Genomic DNA, 27,652 nt, shown 5'->3' with positions numbered 1-27,652 from the left:
AATGTTCACATATGGTAAGTATTGTTATACATTTAAATTTAGGATTAATCAGGGTCTCGGATGTAAACATATCGTAATCGAGAACAAAACAAGCAAGCTGTGGATATTCGTAGGCATAGTCTCAGGAACACATTTAGGAACGGGTCTAATTAAATATTTTAGGAATAGAGATATCAACACATATATGAACGAGTTTGAGTAATATCACCTTTAGGAACAGTGAGAAATAAATTTTTTTTTCTAAATTAATTTTCCCCCAGTTTTGCTTTTGGCGCGTAATTAAATTTGTCGGAACAGCCTTAGGAATGGTCAAAATTAAAATGCCCGTTCTTAAGTTTTGATTTTCCCTCTCTTTTTTTAATAATCAACCACATTTAAGAACGGGTGTAGGAACCGTCTAGCATTTTGACAGTTCCTAGATACGAAAATGTTATACGTAGGAACGATTTTGGAAGGGTATTGAAAATTTTGACAGTTCCTAAATAGAAAAATATTTTTTTTGGTATTAAATATCAGTCTTATTTAGGAAGGATTGTAGACATGGTTTAAGCAGTTTTGATTGTTCCTAATTAGAAAAATGTTGAGTTTTGTTTTAAATAAAATTAAGTTTGAAAATTATACTTCTATAAGTTTGAAAGTTATACTTCTGTAAATTTGAAAATTATACTTTTATAGGTTTGAAATCAATACTCCTACAGTAATTACAAATATGTACACAAACACTTGATACAAAAATGCTAAATAATGTCAATCATAATTATTATCTTCTTCACTCTCGTATACCTCGTCAAAGCTATCTTCGTCAGAGTCGTCATCAGATTCACAAGCCACAGATCGGTATATACCTACTCCTTGTTGTTTAGCAACAAAAACATCAATGACTAATTAAATACCATTTGGGACATGCAGGTCATAATTATGATTATCCGTCGCAACTTGTGGAGTAGGTATTGCCTCATCCTCTTGAAACACAACTTTGGTCCAATGCGAGTCATCGATGACTCTTTTGGCTCTTTTGTTTTGCAGACAACCATCCAGTCCACTTTGTCTCTCTTCATGCTAGGGTATTTCATGTAGTAGACTTGTACTTCTTGCTGTGCCAGGATGAATGGTTCGTTCTTTTGGTATAGTTTCTTGAAGTTTACATCAACAAGATGATAACGAGGATGTACCTTCGTAACTCAGTACACCCACATGCTATAAATTTTGCAACTCCTCGATCAGTAACTCTAGATAAATATCGATAAGAAGTTTCAGAATGGAGGGACCGATGATCACTATCGACAGGAGCATATACTCATAACTCATACACATTCTCAAGGGGAGATTGTACAGTGTAAGTATAACGGGCCAACACTAGTATGTATGACCGTACTGCTTGTGCGGTATGGACCTATCTGTGCACAAATCCAGTATAATATTACGAGACTCTACTACGAAATTGGAATACGTCCGGTCAAAATGCCTCCATGCCTCCGTATCAAACGGATGTTACATGGATCCCTTTCCGTCTAATGGTTGGCATGCCACGTTATTTATTCGGCAGTCGCTTCCGAAGCATACAACCTTTGTAGGTGAGGGGTAATCGGCAGATATCTAGGAGTGACATACGATATATTCTTGCGATTAGGATTTCGCTCTCTGGTTAGCTTGTGCATAGCTTCTCCACAAAACTTGCAATAATCCAAATCAATATCGTCATTCCAGTACAACATTCAACCATTCTTACACACATCAATCTTCTCAACAGGTAAGCCCAAGTCTCTTATCAATTTCTTCCTACTATAGTAATCTTGGGGGTAGGGTGTGGTTGCAACAATATATGGTCAGTCCACTGTGATATTCGATCATATATATGCTGAAAAATATGACCATTGACTTTAATATTCACCAACTCAGTTACAACCCCCAGTTGAAATTGAGTGCAACCGTTCCAACGATTTTTCATTACTATTTAGGCACGAGTTATGGAACAGGTTTAGTAACTGTTACATTGGAACTCAACTTGGGACGGTTATACCGTTCTAATTTATAACCCCAAAAAAATATTCTACCTGACATCATGTTTCAGTATTTGTTCCTGAATTGCTCCAAAGACCGTTTCAAGAAGGAACAAGCTCTGGAACAGTTTGTCTGACCGTACCAAATTTTGCTTTTTTATTTTTTTTGTAGTGAGTTACATAGTTAAATTATAGACAAAAAAGTGGATGATGATCAAAAGTACTAATTTTTATAAGTTACGATACTAAAAGTGCTAATCCAAAAATGAATGGATTAAAAGTGAAACGGACTTAACTTATGGGACCAAAAATACTATTTTTTTAATTATCTAATTAATTTATCTTTTATTTTTAAAAAAATATTGAGAGAGTTAACGCTTACATTGCACCTTGTATAGGTTTTTTTTTTTTTTTTTTTTTTTCCCCACTAGGAGGTTTTTGGCAATCTTTTTCCCACTGGGGAGTGTTTTGCACATTTCCACTTTAACCCAAAAATAGTGGCAAAAAATTTCAGCATGAAATCTGCTAAAAATGTTGGGTTGTACCTCCTGAAAATAGAATTAGAATGAATGGGGCCAAATTATAATTTTAGTCTCATAGAATAGAGGGTTCAATATATTTAGTTTTATATTTTATGTAATTTTTAAAATAATTTCATAATTGAGAAAATTTGACATGTTTTGTCCTATGCTTTATGTAATCTTCAAAATGGTTCCAACATTGAAAAAACTCGACACATTTAGTCCCATAAATCTGTAAAGTAGAGGAGTAAATGTATTGAGCTTTTACTTCAAAAACTTTTGGGACCATTTAAACATTTTTCGTTAAACATAGAACTAAATTTGTCGAGTATTTATAATTTTAGAATTATTTTAAAATTTTCATAAAGTAGAAAACTAAAAGTGTTGAACTCCCTATCCTATTAAATTCAAAATGTAAGTTTACCAATGAATGGGCTGTTGAGTTTATGATGGCAGAATTATATAAAGTTGCTAATGGATGTTGAATAAGAAAATCGGAAATATTAATCCTTACAGCAATTACTTTTTTATATATTCCTCTTAAAGTTCTTGTAACATAGTATTTGATAATATATTCGTATTTCATATGCGTGTAGAACACATGGATTTCATATGTGACTTTTGAATAGGTTTTTGATCTGATTCATAGGAGAGAAAAATGAAAGGATCTTTCGTGGATAAGAAATCAAAGAAGATATGTAAAACGTATAAAAGTAGTGAAGATTGCAGCGAAGAACTCCATTGAAGACCTGTTCTTCTGTGTAATTTCTATTTCAAGCAGGAAGATGAAGTTTTCGTAGTTACAGAGATCTGTGTTCTTAGCAGCTTTATATATTCTGGTGCCTACAGCTTGCTCAACTGCTAAAAACGAACCCAACCATTGTTAACAACTAAACTAACTAAAATTGCTATAGAAAACGGAAAAACGTGGACACACGCTTATAAGCTAGTCGTATGCTTATCGCATATTTACAACTCAATAAAGAAAAACATAATAACCCTAAGGCGCGACTATGAAGGGCTTAAATGAATGACAAATGACGACTTTATAAGTAAAAGTCGACCTTCTTCTTCCTTAGCAGCAGAACAGAGATTAGGCTTCAGCAAGAATGGAGAAACAACAACTGAAACTTCTTCTTTCTTTACATCCCCTCCTCAAGTGCGAGGTGTCAAGAAGTTGACAAGTCCCAACTTGAAAATAAGTGATTGAATTGGTCCAGTAAGATTCTTAGTGAACACATCAGCCAATTGATTTTTCGAGGAAATATATGATGGTGTAATGAAGCCTTGCTTATATTTATCGCTATTTAAGAGACAATATATTTTCAAATGTTTGGTTCTTTCATGGAATACTGGATTGACAATAATGTGAAGTGTTGCTTGGTTGTCATATTCGTTACGAGATTCAGGGTATAGGGGACAAAAAGCGTAATGATTACTTCCCATCAACAAAACATCTAGCTGGGGACAAAAATAGGTCTAATTATATTTTTCATCCTTTAATTTTGATAATTTTATTTTTATCTTTTTAGAATTATAAAACAATCTAGTAATATTTTGACATTTCTTTGATCCCTCAAGTGTTGGAGTTTGCAAAAGTTGACCGAATAAATCAAGGGCCGCTTGCAATTTTAGTATTTTTACCTTTTATTTTTTAGGTGTTGCAAAAAAGTCATGTAATTTTTTAATATTTTGCCATTTTGGTCCTTTCGATATCAAATTTTGCGAAAATTATCAGAATAAATCATGAAACATGTCATTTTTTTCTTTGATTTTTCATTCGTATTAGCAAAATAACCAATCAGAAGAAACCTCAAATATAAATGAACCATGCGAGTTCGAGGACTTTGCAAAACTTGATACTGGAAGGATTGGACTTGCGAAATGTCAAACAGACTCTTTTATAATTTTAAAAAAATAAAGAATAAAAATATCAAAATGTCAAAATTATATTACCAGAAATATATTTAAACGGACAAAAATAAGATTTACAGTCGTTAACATCTTTTTCTTACCAAATAAGCATTAATGCCTTTTTATAGAGAATTATGTCTCTCACGATCAAATGATAATAACAACTACCAATTTCTTACCAAATAAGCATGAATGCCTTTTTATAGAGAATTATGTCTCTCACGATCAAATGATAATAACAACTACCAAGTATAATGTTTGATCCTCATGCGCCATATTTGGTAGGAAGTAAAAAAATTCAAAGAAACCAATGCGCTAATCAATGACTTCAGAAAACCACGAGTAGTGTTCTAAGACTACAATTACAAGACAAAATTAGCATAGAAAAGGAAAAGAAAAGCAGAAAACACCAAACATGTTAAAATGGCTTAAAATTCCGGAAACCCTAAATGCAAGAAACCCTAGTTAGGCACAGATGAAATCTTTGGGCAGTGTCTTCCCACAAGTATTGATGAGCAAACTCAGTGCAATAGGAATGTTGATGTTAATGCCAAGAACGTTTGCTTTCAATGCCGTGCAAAGGCAGACAGCCGCCTCAAGATCCAACAGCCCGCCCAATATAGAGCAACAAGGAGTATTCGGAGGGTTTCCGACTATGGTCCCAATATTCCCACCGAGCAACTTGGCACAAACGCCGAGTTTCAGGGCATCTCTAGGGCAATGTCCCTTGGCTGGAGATGGATTAGGGTTTGTGCTCGGACTAGGTTTTGACACCGGTGAATTTGGTGGGTTCTTACAACCACTTACAAGAACGAAAAAAAACAGGTTAGTGAGAAGGAAAAGTGTAGCTGATGAGGATTTCTGGGAATCCATTGATCAGAAATTAGTTTCAACTAATATTGTAACCTAAGTTGTGTAATTGTATTTGGTGATTATGGACTAAGAATATGGGTGTTTTTATAGGGTGAAGTGTTGGGAAATGTTGAATAATAAGTCAGCAAACATGTGAAGCAAGTCTGGATTAAGAGTGTGGTTTGATTATTAATCAGAATGGGATCACAAGACTTTTCGACCAATGGGCACAAGGCATGCAGTACTCCCGTGACTATCATTGGTATTGATATTTCTGTCATTCTTTGCAAATTGGGTCTTTGAATATCGTGTTTTTTTTTTTCTCAAAAAAGAAAAAGAAAATCGTGTTATTTTCTATAAATGTATGGTAATGAGATTTGAGTTTTACGATCGTGGGTGTAGTGATATATGTCTATTTTTTAATAATTTATTCTTTCTTTTTCTCATTTTAATATTTATGATTGAAGTAATGTTGAATATGTATTGACTCGATTATTAAATTTGAATGAAATGAATCGCATACTATAAAAAAGAATATTTTTTTTGGCTACTTTTGGTACACTCCATCCTACGTGAAGGCAAAAAATGTCAACTCTTCTAAGTTACAGGACTAAAAAATATTATCCGCTCTTTGAGTTACATGCCTAAAACTACAATTTAATTAGATTATGTGCAAGTCACATGTAATGTTTTGACAAATTTGGCGAAAAAGAATGAAAATTGCCAAAATTTTAAAATTATAAGACTAAATTAAAAAATCAATTCATGTAACGCTCTATATATTATAAGACTAAAATAATATTTTTTTATTTCGACGATAACTTCAGCATCAAATTTTTTTATAGCTGTTGAGGTATTTTATTGTAGTGAAATACATTTTTCCCTACTTATGCATGATATCAGTTTCATAGTTCTGTGACATATTTTTATTCTCTCACTTTAGTGTGTACCATCGTAATTTTAAAAGTATATGCTTGTCTTTTAAATTATCTCAATACATTACACAAATTTTTATTTTTTTTGCAATGAAATATTTCATTGATAATACTGTGCATAATAAATCGTTGGGCTGCCAGCTTCCTAGACACATACTAACTATAAGAATACAATTTACTACCTAAGGATATTTGGGACAAACAAAATTTGTCATACTTTGCGATGGATTTAGCGACATATTTGGATGGATAGTCCTCAGGTATCTAAAAATATTACAAAATTCGTAGCAAAATTGATGCGGAATTGGGATAAAATTTATTTCAGTCCCCAACTTTTAATTTTAATTTTAAAATAGTCCATGTCTTTTCGTTAATTTTAAGTTAGTACCTCCAACGAGTGACTTTCTTATGTTATCCTTACAATTCCTTTTTTGTTTTTTTAATAGAAAACCATTTTAATCACTTTTCATTTAATATTACAATTTGGTCGCTTGCACATAAACTTAGAAAAATGTAACTATTTTAATTGAAATTATTTATTGTCAACCAATCATATTATAATATTTAAAATGAATACCATCTCATGATCCCATCTCTTTCCTAGCTATGTGGATAATGAGGTGAACAAGTCACTTTTGGCTTATACTTCCATGTAGGATATTTTTTTTTTATATATATGTTTCACAATAAATATATAGTATTAATGATTATGGAGTGTATTATAAGGCAAGTATTCGTGGGAATAGCAAATACCATGTTGGGGAGCAAAAATATAGCTAATTCCTTATCTAATGGAATAAAATTTTTTACCGGAATAAATATTTTCAAAAGTAGAGCATGCCAATCAAAAATATAAAAATGAACTTGAAAATGTCCATTCCGTTCCCACTTTATTCTTATATTCCAATTAAGGTGTGTGGAATTGAGTAGAGAGCTCTTGTGGCAGTGCGTTTGGATTGTGCAAAGCGGTTCATAAAGTGATTGGAGAAGACGTGCTTGTAGATTTATGAGTTCATTTAAAAAATTTTATAGGCGAGTCAAAAAGATCCAGAAATCATATGATCATTCCGCTCTGAGAATCAAGCACTATATTTGGATTTGTGTTTTGGCATATTCCCGAAATGGGCCAAAATAATGTACATATTCGGCTTTGTATTTTTACACTTTGACTGAGTGTAAAAACACAATCCTGTGTGTGAATCTATTTTTTTATTTGTTATAAGGCCATAGCCCATCATTAGTCTAATTCCCTAATTATTCATTAAATTTGTAATTATAATTGAAAATGTAAAAAAAATCCTCAACAAAAAAATTACTTTAACATAAATCTATATACTATATTTCACTGACAAACAAAATACTATATACATACACACTTATATTAATAAATATATATAAAAAAGACATAATTTGACAATAAACAGTAACCTTTATCTCTCAATCCCAACATCAAACATACAACATTTATTTTAAATTATATTATATTATATCAAAACATAAATTCAAATATATCATCTATTTCAAACACATACTTATTTATCTCTATTTTTTTCTCTGTATATCTAAAATACCAAAACAAAACACTAAAAACACAAACCTGTCAAGGCGTCCAACAAACCATACTTGAGAGTCATTGTATTTAATCAGTCAGGTCATTTACACATCCCATTATGTGGCAACATGAAGTGCTTGATTAATTGCCTTTAATTCTCAACAATGGTATCAGAGCCAATAGGGCTTGAACTCATTCTAATATTGAAAGCATGATTAGTTATATTCAATTTTATACTGGAAAATCGCTACAAAAAGAATATATTTTTCGTGCCAATATATCAAGTAAAACTTTTAAAGTTGTCATAAAAAATATATATTGAGTGACAATAATAATTTTAATCTTGTTACTACATAATTATTAGTGACAAGAATTATTTGTAAAGAAGACACTATAAATAATTAATGACACATCTATTATTACAACACAAAAATTATTTCTAGTAACAATTTAATGCACAATATTTTGTCACTAATTCCTGCTAATTACAATTTTATAAGAAATTTATCACTATTAAAATTTTAAAATTTATTATTGTGACAAGATAAATTTTTTTTCACTAAATATATATAATTAGTGACAAAATTAAAATTAATACTAATTTTTTTTTTGTCGCTAATTTTCAATTTTATTGTAGTGTAAAAAACTATACATAATTAGTTTGTTTTAAAAAGTATGCAATGAGAAGTTCCTAATAGTCCAAATTAGTTAAACCATCATTACCATTTCTTGAGTTTTTAGTAATTTCATCTCAAAATTTAGATTGAGATGAGTGAATTATTTCTTTTCTTTTTTATTAAGCTCAATACTCTTATTTTCTAAAAAGCAACCCAAAACTTTTTTAAATTATAATAAAAACAAATTCTAAACGTATCCAAAACGTGTTGGAGTGCTCGTTGATGTCAAATATCCTACCTTTTTTTTATTTTTTATTTTACATTTTCGGACACATGATGCCATGTTTAACATCTATTCAAAGTGTGTACAAATCGTATTCGTATTTGACACTCCACCAAATAATATTTTGGAGTCGTGCAATATAGGTAGAAATAGTTATCCTTCTCAAGTGAATCATATTTGTAGCTATTTTGTTGGAAAAGCAAAATTCCATTGATTTGAGATGATGTGAGACTTCCTACAACATTAATCTTTACAGAACTGTTGAAAAAAAAGGGAAAAAATTAGTAAGAAGAATCTAATCCTACATCCCCTCTCTCACTATATATTAACAAAAAGAGAAAGTAGAATTAGTTAACAATCCGTCAAACTTGGTACATAAGATGGTCTGTTCTGATCGCCTTCAGGGCTGTGGTTGGAAGACATGAGCATGACCTACAGGCGGCGGCCGCCTGTTCCCAAGATCGAACTGCTCTGGTTGCTGATGAGTCGGGCTGTCCGGCGTGGCGACCGTTGCATCTCCAAGTGCCTCAATCCCCACATATTGCTGAACCACCAGCACGGAATATGAGGCTCCAAAATCTGATGAAGCCAATAAATCCCCGATAGCACCGAGCTCCGGGCACTCGCTCCAGTCCGTAAGCCCTGCTGTCAGAGGCGACATAATGCCTTGCCCCCGGCCTACTATGAACAAATCATGAATTGGATCTATCGATCTTATAGCTGCCACTGTTTCTTCACCATGATTCACCACTCTTTCGGTATAGATAACGGAGGAATCATTCATCGTTCTTGACTTGAACTCGTTTACGTACTCCTCGTCTAGTTGTTGCTCCTTGTCATCGTTCGTTTCTACTGACAATATTTCTCGTCGACCACTTGGGTTACGCCTGGCCGATCCCGTTGTCTCAAATGCATGTTCACCAGGAAGAAAACGCATTACGGTGAGATTAATCCCCGGGTGTTCACTCATTCTCCATGCATACGCCAACGCTTCTCTATCATCCACACCACCAAAGAATAGCACAGTGACATGATGTGTTACTTGGTTTCCAGCCAATCTTGATCCATTAAGGCCCCTGTCGACAAGGATTCCCACGGAGCATGGTGCATTAGCTAATACATTTTGATTGATCGTCCGGAACGCTGGATTGGTAGCTTCCATTCCTCCGTCCACCGTTTGTTGTTTGTGAAAAGGGACGATAATAAAAGCTACCCGTTTGTCCAACGCCACATTGCAAATGTCTTCATGCATGGTGGAGTAAGGGGAAATCGCGGTGAGGGGGTTAACGGAGACGAAGCCTGCATGTTGCTCGAAATTTTCAAAGGCGTTGATGATGTGGTCCGACTGAGCCTGTGTCCGGTTGAGGGCGGGCCGCCCTGTTTTTCGTGTGTTGTGGACGATAAGCATGGCGGAGGCGCGGCCAGTGAGTTCGACAAGATGGAGAACATATGTGCAAATTGGGGACTTCTTGGTGGGATAAGAGGCTTCGAGGAGGTTGATGATTGTTGGTACGTTTCTTGGAGTGTGCACACACACCATGACGCGAAATTCGCCCTCTGGTTTTGTTCGCTGGATTGTTCTCCTTTTGTAAGACACGGATTTCCTGCCGGGCTTGTGTACGCTCGTCACCAGCGGCCCAATAATTGAAGTCATGACAATCGCTACAATCACCATAATGGCAAAAGACTTGTCGTCCAAAACCTGCATTTTCAAGATTATATATATAGTCAAGAAAGAGTACAAATTTACCGAGTACGACCAACTTCTAATGGCATTATCAAAACCTAAATGGGATTTTTATTGTCAATTTATATTATATTTAATATTTATAAAATATTGTTTAAATATATAGACAATGTGAAATTTATACAGTTAATAATATGTAATATCATTGTGTAATGAAAATCCAAACTGTTGAAAATTTGGGTGGTCGTCCTATTAATTTGAGTTTTATATTCCATCTACGCGTGCATATCATGATTTGTATAATGTTTGTGTTATTTATATAACATCTTAGGCAAAGTTACGTTTTTTTACCTAAGATTATGGGGGTGCCATTCTCTAGATACCTAAACATGGAGATGCAAATATACCATTTTATTTTCAATATTGAAATTTTTTTTATTTAGTCAAAATATGATCATCGTGAAGCTACTAAAATTGAGAATTTTGCTATTTTCGATCGAAAATTCATATATATTTTTTCATGTGAAAACTGAAAGTTATTCATCAAACTTATCGAATTAATAGTGTCATTATACCTCTAATTAATTTATAGGGAGAAATAATATTTTTGGTCTCATAAGTGAGACTCATTTTACTTTTGATCTTATTTATTATGTAATTAGCATTTTTAGTTTCATAATTTATAAAAACTAGCACTTTTGATCCTCATCCACTTTTTTGTCTATAATTTAATGGCATAGGCCACATGCCTAGTATGGCTTTTTAAGTATTATTGGCTGGAGGAAATATTGACATATTTTCCAACTTAAGATCACTTTTGAGAGGAAATACAACTATATTCGAAGGAAAAAAAAATTAAGTTTTAAAGAAAATTAGGGCAAAGAGGGGAGATTTTCTCTCTCCTCCCACAAAAATTAAATCTCATTCTTCTCATATTATGCAAATTAGAAGCAAGTATAAGCGGTACAAATAATCATGTTTTCACAAATGAATCAAGTAGGTCAAATAGCGCATTCATATTCTATTGTTGGAAGAATGGCCAATTGGCAGTGTGCGCGAACGGGTGCGTGCATGGTTTAACAAAAAAAAGATCAATTTTTTCTCCAATTAAAAATACTTAATGATCACGTATAAGACACATGACCCACATCGTTAAATTATAAACGAAAAAACGGATTAGGATTATAAGTGTTAATTTTTTAAGCTACAGGACTAATAGTGCTAATCCCGTAACCAATAGTACTATAAGTAAAATGGGTCTATTTTATGGGACTAAAAATATTATTTTCCTATAAATTTTAATCCTATAAATTAAGAGGTATAATGATACTATTAATTCAATATTCCAGTCTTTACATGAAAAAAAAAACATATGAATTTCCCGTCGAAAATAACAAAATTCTCAATTAGTAATCAGGTAAGCCTCATCCAACTAATTCTCAATTTTCCGTCCAAATTTATATAGTTGGTAAACTTCAATTCTTATTCATATAAATTAAGAGGTCATCGTGTCATTTCTAGTCATACAAATTCAATGTACATGTATTTTTCGAGCAAAAAAGTTGAACTCCAATAAAAAAAAGTGATTGAAATCATAAAATTTAAAAAATGAAGGATCAGTTCACTATCCTATAAAATCAAAGGATGAAAAAGCCAAATGAATTAAATTTGAAATATAAAATGCATTTAAGCCATTTATATATATAATATAAAATAGTAATATTGGAATGGGTGAGCCATAGAGGAAAGAAATGTACCTTTTGGTCTTTGCCAACATTGAGGACAATCATCTCAACAAGGCCTTTGGTGTTCATGAGCAAACCAAGAGTAAGGCCTTCATAGAATGGCATTTTGTAGTAGACAGTAACAAGGAGCGTCCCTGCAATTTTACCAGCACAAGCAAGAATAATCACTACGAATAAGAGAACCCAAGTAGTAGCTCCGTCTATGGCACCAATGTCTGTCTTCAGCCCACTGATGGCAAAGAAGAGGGGCAACAGAAGCCCCGAAACAAAGTCTTCAAGCCTTTCAATAAGTGTCACGCCAAGAGGACCATTAGGAATAACTAGGCCGAAAACGAAAGCCCCGAAAACTGAGTGTGTGCCAATTGCATCTGTTATAAACCCGGAGATCATAACCCCAGTGAGTATGAGGCATATGGAGAATTCACTAATGGATTCGCCTTCTGGAGTTCGCCGTATTATCCAGGAAATGAGAGGTCTTACTACATACACGCAGAAAACGACGAACGCGCCACTTGAGAGTATCACCCAGACTGAAGCCAAGGACATGGCCTCATTCTCAGCCAAGGCAATGGCAAAGGCTAATAGAACCCAAGCACACATGTCGTTTATGAGAGCTGATGACATAGCGATTTTGCCTATCTCCGTGTTGAGAAGTTTTAGCTCCGCCAGGATACGAGCTAGCACTGGAAATGCAGTGACGGAAAGGGCGACTCCAAGGAAGAGTATGAAAGTGCTTAGCTTAACGAACTCGGTGCTCTGATGCAGCAGGAAGGCGAACCCAACGCCTATAACGAATGGCAAAATCATGCCTGAAATTGCAATGGCTAACGCCTGCTTTCCTGTGCGTTTGATCACGCCGATGTCCATTTCTACTCCAACTAGAAATAGGAAGTAAAGAAGACCTACATTTGCCATTGTCTCAAGAACCATCACACTCCTAAGAGGAAAAACTGTTTCTGCAAATTTGCTGCTTCTTCCTAGTACTGATGGACCCAAGATTATACCACCCTGTGACCATGTATTAGACCAAGAGTTAATTTTTCATTAGAAAGTTGAAGAGCTCAATTAAAAAGGGTCTTGATTAAATTTGTATTACAAAGTTTTGTACCACCTCGATTAAATTTGGCTACGTCCAAAGTACCCTAATGACAACTTCTCCAATTTTACAGAATTACTATACCTAAACAGGCAGATGACAGAAAATTTACCAACACAAATGGAGATGATTAACAACAGGCTTACAAGGATCTCAGAAATGACACGAGGCTGTCGAAGGGGTTTGAGGGCGAAAACAAGAATACGAGTGGTAACAACGACGAGAGTTAATTGCAAAATGAAGAGTGGCAACGAATAGTCCAGAGGGTTATCTCCCTGCCAAATGCCATTCGTCGTGATCATCGTCGGAGCATAACATACTATCGTCTGCTCCGATTTGTTGGTCGTTGGCACCACCTGCTGAGACATCTTCCTTTGTTTATGCAGTATTCACCTACCTTTTCTTCTTCTTCTTCTTCTTCTTCTTCCTTTTTTCGCCAATGCAGATTTTCCAAGATTGCCGATTGCTAATAATTTCACGTTTCCCGCAAATCATCGACAACGTCTGTCATTGTCGTTGCATGTCACTACTATTCTATTATCACCATCCTTTGAAGATCCAAATTGGAAATGGAAGACTTTGAATTGCAGCAAAAAAAGGATTAGAGGAGAGAAAAAAAAAATTGAACAAAGAAAATGAGCAAAATCTGTAATTTTTTTTTTGGTGAGGTTGTTGCTTGGAAAATTTTCGATTGTTTTGAGCGGTGGACCGTTCCAAGAGGGTGCCATCATGTCTTCATATGGCCATTACTTCTCCGGGGATTGTCTATATTTGGAAGGAATTCCTCTATTGCTTTACCGATGAATCATGCAAACTTTATGATAGAAATAAAATGATATGAAGAACTTATGATGTTGGATATATAATAGCACAGACAGTAACTAAACTAAATTAGTGATGATTAGTTATCTATTGGATTTTGAGCAATTCATCCCAAATTAATGAATATATAATTGGATTAAATTTTATATCAGCTTTGGACATAATTAGATAGGGTGAATAGCAATTTATCCCCCTGTGATACTAAAAAATGAGCACATTACCCCCCTATGAAAAAATATAACAATTTACTTCCTTATATTTTTTAAAATGAAGCAATTAACCTCCTTATATAGGGAGGTAGATTGCTTCATTATAAAAATCATAGGGGGGTAAATTATTGTATTTTAAAAGATATAGAGAGGTAAATCGCTATTTATTTTTTACAAGGGGGTAATTTGCTCATTTGCGATATTACAAGGGGGTTGCTTGCATTTTTTCCTAATTAGATAACTAAGACAAAAGTGATTTTGAGATTAAACTAAACTAAGATACTTATTTATAAATACAGAGAAGGCCTACAGTGAAATGTTTCTCTCACTAGAAAAAAAGTTATTGGCCATAATATTAATATATATTAAAAATTAAGGCCAATAACTATTATTAATTAAGATTAAATAAAATCAATACAAAAATTTAGATTTTCTATCGTAAAAAAATTATTTGCCACAGGAAGCCCATTTAGTTTGCAATTTAGACAAAAATGGAATTGTGGGATCTTGGGTAGAGAGGAGTGATATTTTAGTAGGTAAATTAACGCTCAAGATGGTGAAAGAATCATCATATGCCCCCGAAGATAGATTGTTACGAGCCATACTTGGCGTTAAGGTATCTATTTCAAAAGAAACTTGTTTAAAACTGCCTATAGGTGGTAGGGGCCAAAGCCATGGTAAAAATAATTGCCATGTCTTTTAACCATAAAAAATATTTTAGTCATTCTCGCAAAAACCACGACCAACAACTGTTGTTTGATCGTAGTTAATAACTATTTGCTATGGCTATTTATCATTAACCATGGTAATTAGCATGATTAAATATTATATTTTCGATAGTGTCTATGTCTATATGCATTATTTAAATAGATATCTAGTCATGCATGCATATATATTTTTAGGCAAAATTGCAAAATTAGTCCTATATATATATTGGGGGTGTCATAATTAATCTTATAATTATTTTAGTCCTTTATGTTTAATTTATAGCTATTTTGGTCTTCCCGGTCAAAAATGGCCAAAAAATAAAAAATCAAATTAGGGTTTAGAGTTTCGACGTCCAAATGGATGTCACTTACATTTCAGCATCCTATGCGAATGCTGATGTGGCCAAGTCAAATTAAAATAATTTTTATTTAATGTACTTAAGAAATTATAATTTAGTAATAAATTTGAATTTATTATTTTAATTATTCTAAATTTTTATTATTAATTAATAATAAAAAAATCATAAAACCTTAACAAAAAGGAAAAAACATAAAAAAGTAAACCCCGTAGGGCTAATTCCCTCCCTCGCCGCCCCACCCTCGCCACCGCCTAGTTCCCTCTCTCTTCCGCCTCCTGTTGCGGCTAGCCCTCAACCTCACCCTTGCCTCCACCAGCACAACCCCCTCCCTTGCCCACGACGAACCCCCTCCGTGTTCGCCTCCCACCGCGGCCAACCCCCAACCTAAAATTGTTTATTTCTCTTCTCGATTCGCCACTGTCCGACCTATCCATCATTTGAGACCATCATAAATCGACTCCTCATCCTCTGACGAGTCGATTCTACCCAAATTCATCTATTTTCGTTCACTATCTAGTCAGTTCTCTCCGTTTTCATATCCAATCATTCAAGACCACATTTTCGATTACTTTCCCTATTTTTTCTTTACATGTGATCTACATGTGGCTGTTTTTCCTCCTCCTAGGCCGATTTAGCATCCAAGTAGGATGCCACGTATGTAAATTGAGTCTAGTTGGCAGTCGATCCTAAATCCTAATTTATTCGGCTAAAATTTGACAATTTTTGGTCAGAGGGACTAAAATTGTCACAAATTAAAACTTACACGACCAAAATTATCAGTCCAATACTTAGAGGACTAATTTTGCCAATCCACTATAGATGCAGGACAAATTTTGCAATTTTACCTATAAATTTATATATGCTAATAAAAAGCACGTGTTGTGTAGGTACAAAATACAATACAAATTAAAAACTAGAATAAAAATATTATTTTCAAGACAAATTTGATGCTTTTAATTGTACTTAAGTGTTTGATGTCAAATGTTTTTTTTTTAGAAAAATACAATTTTAGTCTTTTAATTTTTGGGGCATTTCTAATTAGTTCTGCATTAATTGATTTCACAATATAGTCTTGTAATTTTAAAATTTTAGTTTTTTTTTTCCTTTCCAAAATTTCAATTTTATTGAGCTATGTATAAAGTCACCTGCAATTTTTTAGTCAAAATAGCTGAAAAACGCCTAAAATTGTCAAAATTATAAAATTACAAGATTAAGTTACGAAAATCATTCGTATAGAATGAAAAATGCTACTTCCTAAATTACAAGACTAAAATTATATTTTTTCCACGAATGAGTACTATTTTGGTTTTAAGTGCACTTGATTTTGTAATTTTATAAAATGTTTAGAGCTCTTCAGCATCCTATGTCAGTGTATACATATTTAGATGGGTTCTTGTTGATTTCATAATAATACAAATTATTCTCTGAGTATATATGCATACATTATCAATTACTACAAAATAAATGCAGAATTTTAATCGGGCAGTTGGATCGGGTTTTGGAACGCCATGAAACGAGAGACGTTTCATCCTAATAGATGGTGTTCCTATTCATTTAGAATGATTAGACAGTAACTATTCCAACTTAGTTATTCAGAGGCTTAATTTCGACATGAGATATATGATGATGGTATAACTTATATTAGCAAGCAAGTAGTAGACATCCATTTTTTAAAGTTTTCTCTAAAGCAACAATTATTAAAGAATTGGAATAAAAAAAATCCCCTTTAAATATAATATTTTAGATTATAAATGTTGGAACGGAATTGTTCTGATTAATTTTTCAAACCTACTGTTAAGAACCAGGTGACACTTTTTACCATCACTATAAAAAAAAATGGTTAAATAATAATGAAAAAAATTACCATCGAGTTAATTAACAAGTAAAATTTTAATATATGATTTGTTAATACATTAGCAATGAAAATTAATTTGCTATAAAATTTAGCAACAAATCATTTAAAATATATATTAAAATAGTATTCGATTAGCAATAAATATTTTAGTTGCTAATTAGTTCGACACTAATTTTAACATTAAATATTTTCGTAATTATTGAATTATTTTTTTGAGATTAAATACAATTTATCCATGTAATATGTGAAATGAGCAAATATCCCTCTGTTAAAAAATAATAATAAATTAGCAAACTACCATCTAAGAGTCAAAATTTGCTTCATTTTTCAAAAGACTGAGAATGATTTACGATTTTATTGTTTATAAGAATTTTTTGTTGATTTATCCTATTACGTGAATAAATTGTATTTTTGTCCTATTTCTCATATTCGGACGCTCACCGCTTCCACGTTTTTGTGTTTCCAATTTCCTTTATGATCAGAAGAAGTTATCTTCCAAATCAGAGCAATAAGTTCACGTGATGACTTCGTGAAACGAAGGGATTGAACTTCTGCAAGAAAGCAGACAAAGAAGAAGCAGATGTGGTGTTCTCTCTCCGCTCCAGAACAGTACTGCAACAGGACAAACGAGTACTCATAATTCGCTGTAATTTCAGTATATTTTCTCAAAACTTACAAAATAAGATTTTTCCATTTCAGTTCACTGATTCCACTGACTTTTGCATGAATTTGGAAGCACCTGCAAAATTAGCCACGTACAAGATGAAGTGGAGAGAGAGATTCTAATTAGAGAGGTTGTTTTTTTATTTTTAAATGCTAATTATTGTGCTACGTAATTTCTGCATGTATATAAAAAATAATTTTTCATACTTTAAAATATTATAAATAAGAGTAAAAAATATAATCAATACATTACATTAATAAAATGAAAGAAAAAATATGTATGAGTTCTAGCATGGTCTATCCTAAGTGGTTATGTTTCCCCCCCTATGTTATCTCTTTACCTCATTATGTTAGAAGAAGACAAAGAAAGTTTACTTGAGATTCTAAGGCTTAAGTTCATTCTTGGTCTGTGATTATTTAGTTCTTTTGATGTTTTTGTTCTTTTTAACTTTTTAAATTAATACTTTATTCTATATCTTTTAAATTTTCGTGAAGGTCTAGAAAGAAAAAGATTAAAATTATAAAAATTAAAAATATAAATGACCAGAATGCTATCCTATAATGTTAAAGGACAAAAACTAGGCAAAATCTGCTAATAGGGATAGTAGTCTCAATTTTAAAACATCACGTGAAATTCATATGTATTTTTTCGGTGAGAAGAGAGAATTCCACAAAAAAATGACCGAAATCGCAAGAATTAAAAAGACAGGACCAAAACTACTATCTTAAAAAGTTAAAGGACAAAAAATAATAAGAACGTAGTTGACAATAACATACCTTCACCCAAAAATTACATAATTTCATCTAATATTAAAAGGTATTTATAATTTTCAAACAATGAAGGGTATTCATAATTATACTAAATCTCAGCAAAGATAGTTATAATTTACCTTTTTAACTTATAAATACATTTTATTACAATTTTAACCAACCCTTTCTGTAAAAGAGACTTCTATATCCACCACCTCCTCTCCTCCCAAAAAGAAAGAAAAAAAAAGTGCAAGTCTTTTGTTTCTTTATGCTACTATTTTTTCTCTTTCTTTTAAGGATCTTATATACATAACTATTTTAATATCTTCATAAATTGAATAATAATTTGATCAATAAATTTTATAATTTAAAAAAATAAAATAAATTACAATAAATAATATAAAATAAAACAAATATTCGTACATCTAATAATTCGAATTCATTATTTAAATTTATTCATGAAAAGTCAACCATGTCAAATATAGAAATTTTATGTTGTGGTCGGATCAATATATATATATATATATATATATATATATATATATATATCAACTTCATTGCATAATAAGGACGCGCAAAAGCACGTAAAATTTTAGGAAATCTTATGAACGTGGATAACGTTGGAACTTTAAGAAATCAACATCTCAATTGCTGGGTGCAAATTATAAGAAAATATTATAATATTAATGACTGAATATTAAATAAAAAAACTTTAAAGCATATTAGTAAATATATGACAATATATATTTCTTTTTGTCACAATATAATTATCGGTAACAAAATTTTTACATAAATTTGTCAATTAGGGATAATGAATATAGTAATTGTCACTATAAATATTATATATATATATATATTGCTAATTACTTTAATTGATCACTTTATGCATAACTTATATCATTAAGTTTTACTGATGATAAGTTAATAAGGTCTAACAAATTGGCGAATTGAGGCCCCATAATATTAAAAGTCATGAATTTAAACCCCTGCTATATACGTAAGATGTTATTCTACTGTATAATAGGTGTTATTTATATATCAAATTTATTTATATAATATTATTAATCAGCTATGATTATTACAATTATATTTGTTAGGTATCACAAAACAGTTTTTTATTCATGTAGATAAATAATAACAACATAAAAATTCCCACTTGAATTTTTTCTCATCTCTAATTTCTACTTTCTACTCTCTCTCTCTCTCTCTCTCTTACTTAATATACACCTCTCGAATAATGGATGAAAAGGTTTAGAAAAAATAGAAAAAGGAATAATTGCGCTCCCCTCTATTGAGGTTTAATATAATTATATGTAGATTCTTTGTAGTTTGGAAAATTTCAACTATCATATCTAAAATTTACTTCCGTCTAACAAACAAGATCCTCCATTAGTTAAAATTCACAAAATTTATTGATACTGACAAAAAAAATCGAAAAATAAAATTATGTTTACCCTTGATTGATTTACTACTAATTTATTGTAGGTTAAATAAAAATTTTTATGATCAATACTCCCATAGGTTTTCATGCGTTAATGCATATGAGAAGGTATATCTTCACTGTTATAATGATAGTTTAATTCAAAAAAAATTATTTAACATGCAATAAGTCAGTAATAAGTCAATTGATAAATAAAAATTTTCATTCAATCTTTTTATTAATATCAGTAAATTTAATGAATTTTGATCAACGATGGGACTTATTTGTTAAACGAAAGTGAATCTCAAAAGTGATAGATGTAATTTTCTAAATCACCAAAAATTTACATATAATTATACTAAATTTGAGGAAGAAAAGTATAATTATAAGTGATGGACAGATAATGAAAAACAAACATATATAATGTTGAAAGAAAGCATGAAAATTTTCACCCAAAAAAAAGAAAGAAAGCATGAAAATCCGTGCAAGCTGAAATTGTTCTGGGAATCGAAGACACAGAGAGAGAGAGAGTCATCACGGATTGAGAATTGGCAGTCACGGAGTCATATTGAAGTTTGCAAAGGCCCAACATCCTTACAAAATTCCCAGTTCAATTTCCCAGTTCACTGCCTTTGGTCTCTTCACAAATTCACGTTCTGTCCTTTTCTCGATTATCAGAGTTTCATTGCCTTCACTGAGTGACTAGGTTTTAGGTTATATGATTATACACCACAAGAAAATGATTTAATAATTACAAAAAAGAATTGATAATAAAAATTATAATCGTATTAATTCACAAATTAATTTTTATTGAATTAGTTGCTAATTTATTTAAGCAAAGAATTTTATTATTTTGTAAGGAATATATACAATTGCTTCAACGTTATTTTTCGTAACGAGACAAATTAATATAAGACTATAGTTTCAAATCCGGTTAAATATTTGGACGTTTTGTATTATTTTATGTAAGTTCGTTATAGTTTTTAATATATGAGTCATCTATATATTGATGATGATGTGAAATTATTTTTATGAAAAAGAATCTAGCTATCAAAAGTCCTGAATTTGGAATTTATATATTCAAGTATTCCTTTAATTTTTTTAATAATAATAATAATTTCTTTGATAATTTAATCAGTATGAGAAATGAAATTTAATTGATATTTTCTAGTCCTACTGATCATAGTGAAATTATTTCTGTTCTCTGTTTTTAATAATAATTATAATAATTTCTGGCCTGGAAAATCCTGATCATAGGGTTAAAATTAATTGTAATTAAGATTTGTGATAATTTTAATGGGTCTATATATAATTATGTAGAATTAAAAAATGGTACGCATAATTTTACCGTATTTTAAGAAATGTCAGTGTAATTATTTCTAAAATTTATGTATAGATCTTCTAACCAAAATCCGGCCTAGCAGTTATTAGTCTATTATTATTGAATAGTTATGCATATTTTATATTGGTAATTGATGTATATATATTAATTATTGAATTTCATTATATAGTTGATAATCGATTTACTAAAAAAACAATTATAATTACTTGTACTTGATTCATTTTTATCATCATATTCTAAAAAGAAGAATTTTTTCCATTAATTTGAAGCACATCATTCACGGGCCATCCGTAGAATTCTGCTATAAAAACTTGTACATAGAACCCTTGTCACCAAACTCAAGAAATAGTAGGAAAAATACGCCTTCTTTTCTGAACCCTAAGCCATGGGTTCAAAGACAATAGCAATGTTCTTTGTGTGCATGTTCTGGATGTTAATAACATTGCCACCAGCTTACGCTTGGCAACGGAACTGCCCACCACCTTATCCACCCTACCGACGCCCCTCCCCGCCCTCGACTCCCCGTCCCCACCCCCCCTCGCCTCCCAAGCACCGCCCGCCTTCCTACCCTAGACCGCTGCCTCCCCGAACCCCCCGACCTTATCCACCTTCTCCACCACACCACGGCGGTAGGCCACCACATCACGGAGGTAGGCCACCACACCATGGCGGCGGACCGCCACCCAAGGTGTTGCCACCTATAAACAATCCACCAGTGATCGTGCCACCAATAATAATGCCACCGCCAGTAATTATCACACCGCCGATTACAAATCCTCCGGGCATCATCCCACCTATAATCAACCCGCCAGGGATAGTCCCCCCAATTATCAACCCTCCGGTGACAAGACCACCGCCGTCTTCTTCGTACCCACCTTACACCCCTCCAGGGGGCGGCGGTGGCGGACCGGGCATCATCAGCCCGCCTCCGAGAGTGACCTGCCCGATAGATGCGCTGAAACTGGGGCTTTGCCTGGACGTGCTGGGAGGATTAGTTCATGTTGGGATAGGAAACCCGATTGAAAATATATGCTGCCCGGTGATTCAAGGGCTGCTGGAGCTGGAAGCAGCCATTTGCTTGTGCACAACAATAAGGCTGAAACTTCTTAATCTCAATGTATTTCTTCCTCTGGCCCTTCAGGTACTGGCGACCTGTGGGTTAACACCTCCACCTGGTTTCGTCTGCCCGCCTCTTTAAATCTACTTACTTTGCTTGACGAAGACGAAACAGCAGCGCAGTAAATTCTATTTCTTCGTTTTTTAAGGTAGAGTTCTTGTTGTTTTCCGATCGTCCCTGTAATTTTGCTTTGTCTTAGTACAGATTCAGGTTCGTGCATGCATGGCTGTCGCGACTTCAATAATTAATGTGAAAATGAATATGAATTGTGCATTTTGTGTGCAACTTCTACTATTCTCATAAGAAATTTGATGGAATTAAGATTTAAAACAAAAGTGGCGAATTTGTTGGAAGTATGGGATGTAATATTGTGAATTAAAAAAATAATAGTATCATAATCGCAAAAAATTTAATTTATAGAATGTAAAATGTAATTTCTCGGTTTTATTAATACTCAAAGCAAACTCAAACCAGCGTTAGTTAAACGGACTCGAGTTGAGCTCTAGTAATTTGATGTTTTTTAAATATATTATTATTATTATTTATCATTATTATAATTGTGGTAGTTGAATAGATTTAAATTAAAATTAATCAAATGAAGATCTCAATAAATTTCTTGAAATTAATTAAAAATTTATCATTACCAACATCTTATAAGCTTATATTTTATTTTATTCAAACACTTTATTAACTTATTTTTAAATTAAGATATCTAATATTATATAAGCTTTTAAAACATTTTTTAGGGTGTTTGGCTAAGCTTATCTAGAAGATGTTATAAGCTCATATATCGATCTTATAAATTTTTTTTAGAGCTTATAAGATGTTAGATCTTATTTTAAAAATAAGTTTATTAAGTGGTCAGATAAAATAAAATTATGGAACTTATAACATGTTAGTAATGACAAAATTATAACAAATTCGAAGGTAACCTTCACCAACAAGGTGAACTTCGAGAAAAATACTGGCAAAAAATGAGTCAATAGAAATAACAGTCCAAATTTTGAAAGATCACATGAAATGCACATGTATCTTTCTGGAGAAAAGGTTAAACTCCAGCGAAAAAGAAATTTGAAAATATAAAAATTAAAAAGATATAAAATCAAAATACTGTTTTAAAAATTTTAAAAATAAAAATGCTAAAAAACCTAAATTACCATATCAAAAATACATTTAACCTTTACCTGTTCCATATTATGTTGTCCGTTCTCTTTTGTCATCCCTCTTGTGAATTGTCATAATCAATCCCATCTTTGACTACTGTAAGAGTTATTCATATTTGTTTCCTAAAGGTTAATGGATTGAATGAAAAAGCTGGATTTTTTCTTAAATTTGTGCAAGTAAACATAAATGGAAATATATGATTAAGTAAACAAACTGCATATCTCTACAACGCTGGATGTATATTCGTCTCATAATTTTTGTCTTAGTATTATTTCTCATTTTTCTTACTACATTAAATTATCACATGCTTTTATTTTCTTGTAGATCTAGACCCAATTAATTATATTTTTCAATATATTAAATATCAAAGACGAATAAGCTGTATCAATAACAAAAATATGTATACACAACAAACAAACAAAAAAATATAAATCATCAAAATACTTCAACACATCAAATATGGGGTTTAATGTAATTTACCCTTTTTGATATTATAAATTAGCAAATTACTTCCCATAAAAAAATATAGTAATTCAACTCCCAATATTTTTTAAAATGAAGCTATTAATCTTCCTCTCTAAAGAGGTAAATCGTTTTATTTTAAAAAAAATATGAGAAGATAAATTACTATTTGGATAACTTGATCAATTACAATATTACAGACAAGTTGCTTGCATTTTAAAAATATTATAATTTTTAGTCCTGTAACTTAGTGAGTGTGACCATTTTTGTCTTATATAAATTATTTTTCTAGAGGGTGCCTGCTCGGAGCAGAGCTTATGTGCCTCTACAAAAGAGGGCTTAGGTTCCTACTCAGAGGTAGGGAATATTTGCTTCTGCATATGAGGGCTTATTATGGGTGCATGAAGTAGAGCTTATGTGCCTGGACAGAGGATGGCTTTTGGCAAGAGGCTTAGAAAAGTTCCCATCTTCATAAAAAAAGGCATATATTAGCACATTAAAGGTAGCAAAGAGACCTCTAGGACCCCTAATTTAAATATTGGAGACATTCCTTGAGGAAGCTGAGTTAATTAATTTTTTATTATTAAAAAAAATTATATTATTATATTTTTTTTAAAATATATAATAAAAGTATGACGAGTCGCGATTTGTCAATAAAATATAGGGGAAAAATGCAAAACTGATGAAGTCGGGATTTTAAATCCCGACTTGGGTATTTTTGGTTTTTTTTTTTCGTTTAAATAAATTTATATAATTTAATTTATATATAATTAATTTTAACAACATACTAAAATCCAAAAAATAATAAAATTAATATTGCATTAACTTAAAAAATTACAATTAAGGGTACAAATGTAATAGTTATTTCTTTTGTACAATTATAAAAAATTACATTAAATATATAAATGTAAAAGTGTATAGTTTTGTACAATTGTAAAAAATACAAAAAGTATACATTTAATCCTGGCTACCCGGTACTGACACATCTGATTGTGTTGAAAAATTTCTTTGTTGTGCTTGTTGTCGTGCACGCGTTTGCGCCCAATCCATCTCGTTGTGAATACGTGTTGTTTGATTTCGACCAGGGCGCGAAGAGATGCGAATAGTAGGATGGTGGACCAACTCAAATTCCGGTACATCCCAATAATCTTCAGAATGCACAGGTTCAAATGACTTAGAATATGTATTCTTATAAGCCATTATATCGTAATAATCCTTCACCATTGATGCAGCATTAATCATGTATGCAGCGCATATCTTTTCAGTGTGACTGCAAGGAACACCAAATTGAGTCCATTTGCCGCAAGAACATTCTCGGTTCGCAATTTTGACAACATGGGTGTTGACTCCATGTCCACTGTGACGTCTTGTAACAACCGAGGCGGACTGTTGGAACTGATGGTATTTGGTGACGGTATGTTCAATAGAATTTTGATGCCAACGTGTGAACATCTTATGTGCAAAATCCGTCCACAATTGGTTGTTGGCCAATATTACAGTACTTCTTGCTAACCTCTCACGGAAATAATGGACACTTCGCTGAAACGTTATCTCAGCAATTGCTGTCAACGGTAGGCGACGAGCCCTTTTCAATACTCCATTTATGCATTCCGACATATTTGTCGTCAGAATTTCGCATCGCCATCCACCGTCATGTGATGCTGTCCATTTTTCCTTGTCGATCCTATCTAACCACTGAAACGCCTCTAGTGACTGGCTCTTTATCTCCTCCATAATGTGATTGAATTTTCTGATCTGATATTCAGAGCCAGCTCTCCAACGAAGATCCTTCAATACAACATTTTTTTGTTTACTGTTGAAATTGGAACATACATGCCGCAAGCAATATCGGTGCACGCCGTTAGGTGGCACGAAATCCGGACATTCACGTACAACTCTTGTGATACCAGCATGGCGGTCAGAAATAAGGCAGATACCCTGCCGCCCCCGTATAATGTGTCTGCTCAATTGTCTAAGAAACCACTTTCAAGATAAATGTGATTATTCATCGACAGTTGCAAAAGCAAGAGGGAATACCTGTTGATTTCCATCCATGGCAGCAGCAATCAACATCTTGTGCTTGTACTTTGTATATAGATGGGTCCCATCTACACTGATAAGGTTGCGATAGTGTTGGAACCCTTCAATACACGGCTTGAACGCCCAGAATATGTACCATATCACATATGCACTGGTTGATGTGTCGCGGGCTTTGTGTTGCCATTCAACAAACGTTCTTGGATTATATTTTTTGGAGAGCTCCCAAGTATTTGGGTAGCTTTTGAACGGAGCTCTCCCATGTGCCATAAACCATCTCACGTGCCATCTTCAAACTGTACCATGCCTTTTGATATGGTATATCGTATCCGATATGGTCTTTCACAGTCTGGATGACATGCTTTATTCCGTACGACGGGTTGCATTTTACATGTCCTAACAATAAAGAAGCAACATATACTCTATCTAAATTACCATGTTCGAGGGACATTTGATTCAATATACATGTATGGTCCCCTCCGTATTTTGTTATTGTCCACCTTCCCATTTTTTGTTTGAAAATGCCTCGCAGCTCCCATCTACACCACATAGCTGAAAAAAATAAATACGAATCAGTCAAATAATTTTGTATGCTTATACATATACGATAAATATATATATATACCTTTGGTGCTATGCTTACACAATACTTTCCACTTGACCTTTGAACTCTCAGCTACCCAATACTCGTGTCGGGCATATCGTATTGAGTGATCTTTCACCGCCTCGATTAAAGCTTCTTTATTTTTGAAAAGCATTCCCACATCAAGTCTGCCTTCGTTTTTGTCATAAAATTTTGCATATCTTAAGTTCGGTATATCAATGGAATCCACTGGTACCTCCAGGAATGTTTACTCGAAAAATGGTATAGAGCGGTAAAATGTTTGCTGAGTAGTTCGAGTGGCGTAACCGGTTGAGAGGATGTTGACGTACCTTGTGCAAAATTTTCGGCCACAACATTTATGTCAACATCTTGTATTCCATCCTTCGGTGGAATTGGATAATCCACTTCATCCGGTTTGAAGCTGCATCTGATTCATTAGCCAAACTGTCTGCAATAGGGTCTTCTGGCTCGGCAGTGTCTTGTGCAGAACTTGGTATAAAATAGGAGGTGGATGGAGTATGTGAGTGGGTGGGCTCTGTGTAATTGAGTTTAATATTATCGAGCCCTTGCGTAACAGACACCACGTTGGGAGTATAACACTCTGTATCATAATTCGATCTGCCTGCACCAAAATCGGGGTTAGAAGCACCTGCATCGAAATTAGTGTTATACGTACCTGTGAAATTTTCGTAGTTGGAAGATGACGAAAATCCTTGGCTCGATAACATCGCCATGTATTCCCCCCACTATTGACTCATCTGTGAGTTGTCATCCACCCACTCTTGAGTCATATTTTGGGAATTGAAAGCTCCCCAACCTTGGCCAATTTGTGGAGCATCGCCGTGGTGGATTTGCACAGTTTCGACGAAAATTTCCATGAATGGAAATCCAGCTGTAGAATCAGTGAAAAATGACAACGTACTGTCATCCTTTATTGGT

At 32.9% G+C, this 27,652-nt stretch overlaps 2 protein-coding genes and 1 pseudogene across 2 annotated transcripts; 1 reads left to right on the top strand and 2 right to left on the bottom strand.

The window, feature by feature from the left end:
* Nucleotides 1–4,732: 4,732 nt before the first annotated feature.
* LOC105164300 (14 kDa proline-rich protein DC2.15 pseudogene) lies at nucleotides 4,733–5,375 on the bottom strand (annotated as a pseudogene).
* Nucleotides 5,376–8,870: 3,495 nt separating this feature from the next.
* On the bottom strand, nucleotides 8,871–14,017 carry LOC105164301 (cation/H(+) antiporter 15). Its single transcript, XM_011082923.3, has 3 exons — nucleotides 13,349–14,017; nucleotides 12,119–13,114; nucleotides 8,871–10,376 (listed from the first exon to the last, which is right to left on the bottom strand). The coding sequence occupies exons 1-3, from the start codon at nucleotides 13,568–13,570 to the stop codon at nucleotides 9,075–9,077; spliced, it is 2,520 nt and encodes an 839-aa protein (XP_011081225.1). The 5' UTR covers nucleotides 13,571–14,017; the 3' UTR covers nucleotides 8,871–9,074.
* A 7,632-nt stretch (nucleotides 14,018–21,649) lies between these two features.
* Nucleotides 21,650–22,665, top strand: LOC105164302 (uncharacterized). Its single transcript, XM_011082924.3, has one exon. The coding sequence runs from the start codon at nucleotides 21,715–21,717 to the stop codon at nucleotides 22,525–22,527; it is 813 nt and encodes a 270-aa protein (XP_011081226.3). The 5' UTR covers nucleotides 21,650–21,714; the 3' UTR covers nucleotides 22,528–22,665.
* The last annotated feature ends 4,987 nt before the right edge of the window (nucleotides 22,666–27,652 follow it).

The sequence above is a fragment of the Sesamum indicum genome, linkage group LG6 (genome assembly GCF_026168435.1).
Source record: "Sesamum indicum cultivar Baizhima isolate 11 linkage group LG6, ASM2616843v1, whole genome shotgun sequence".
NCBI lineage: Eukaryota > Viridiplantae > Streptophyta > Magnoliopsida > Lamiales > Pedaliaceae > Sesamum > Sesamum indicum.
This window is presented reverse-complemented; position numbering and strand designations above follow the sequence as displayed.

What these genes read in the sequence shown, in the direction of transcription:
- LOC105164302 (XM_011082924.3), top strand. Translation starts at nt 21,715, where the DNA reads ATGGGTTCAAAGACAATAGCAATGTTCTTTGTGTGCATGTTCTGGATG.
- LOC105164301 (XM_011082923.3), bottom strand. Translation starts at nt 13,570, where the DNA reads ATGTCTCAGCAGGTGGTGCCAACGACCAACAAATCGGAGCAGACGATA. An exon ending in GTGTCATTTCTGAGATCCTT is followed by an intron (nt 13,115 to 13,348) that starts GTAAGCCTGTTG and finishes ACATGGTCACAG; the next exon opens with GGTGGTATAATCTTGGGTCC. An exon ending in ATGTTGGCAAAGACCAAAAG is followed by an intron (nt 10,377 to 12,118) that starts GTACATTTCTTT and finishes TTGAAAATGCAG; the next exon opens with GTTTTGGACGACAAGTCTTT.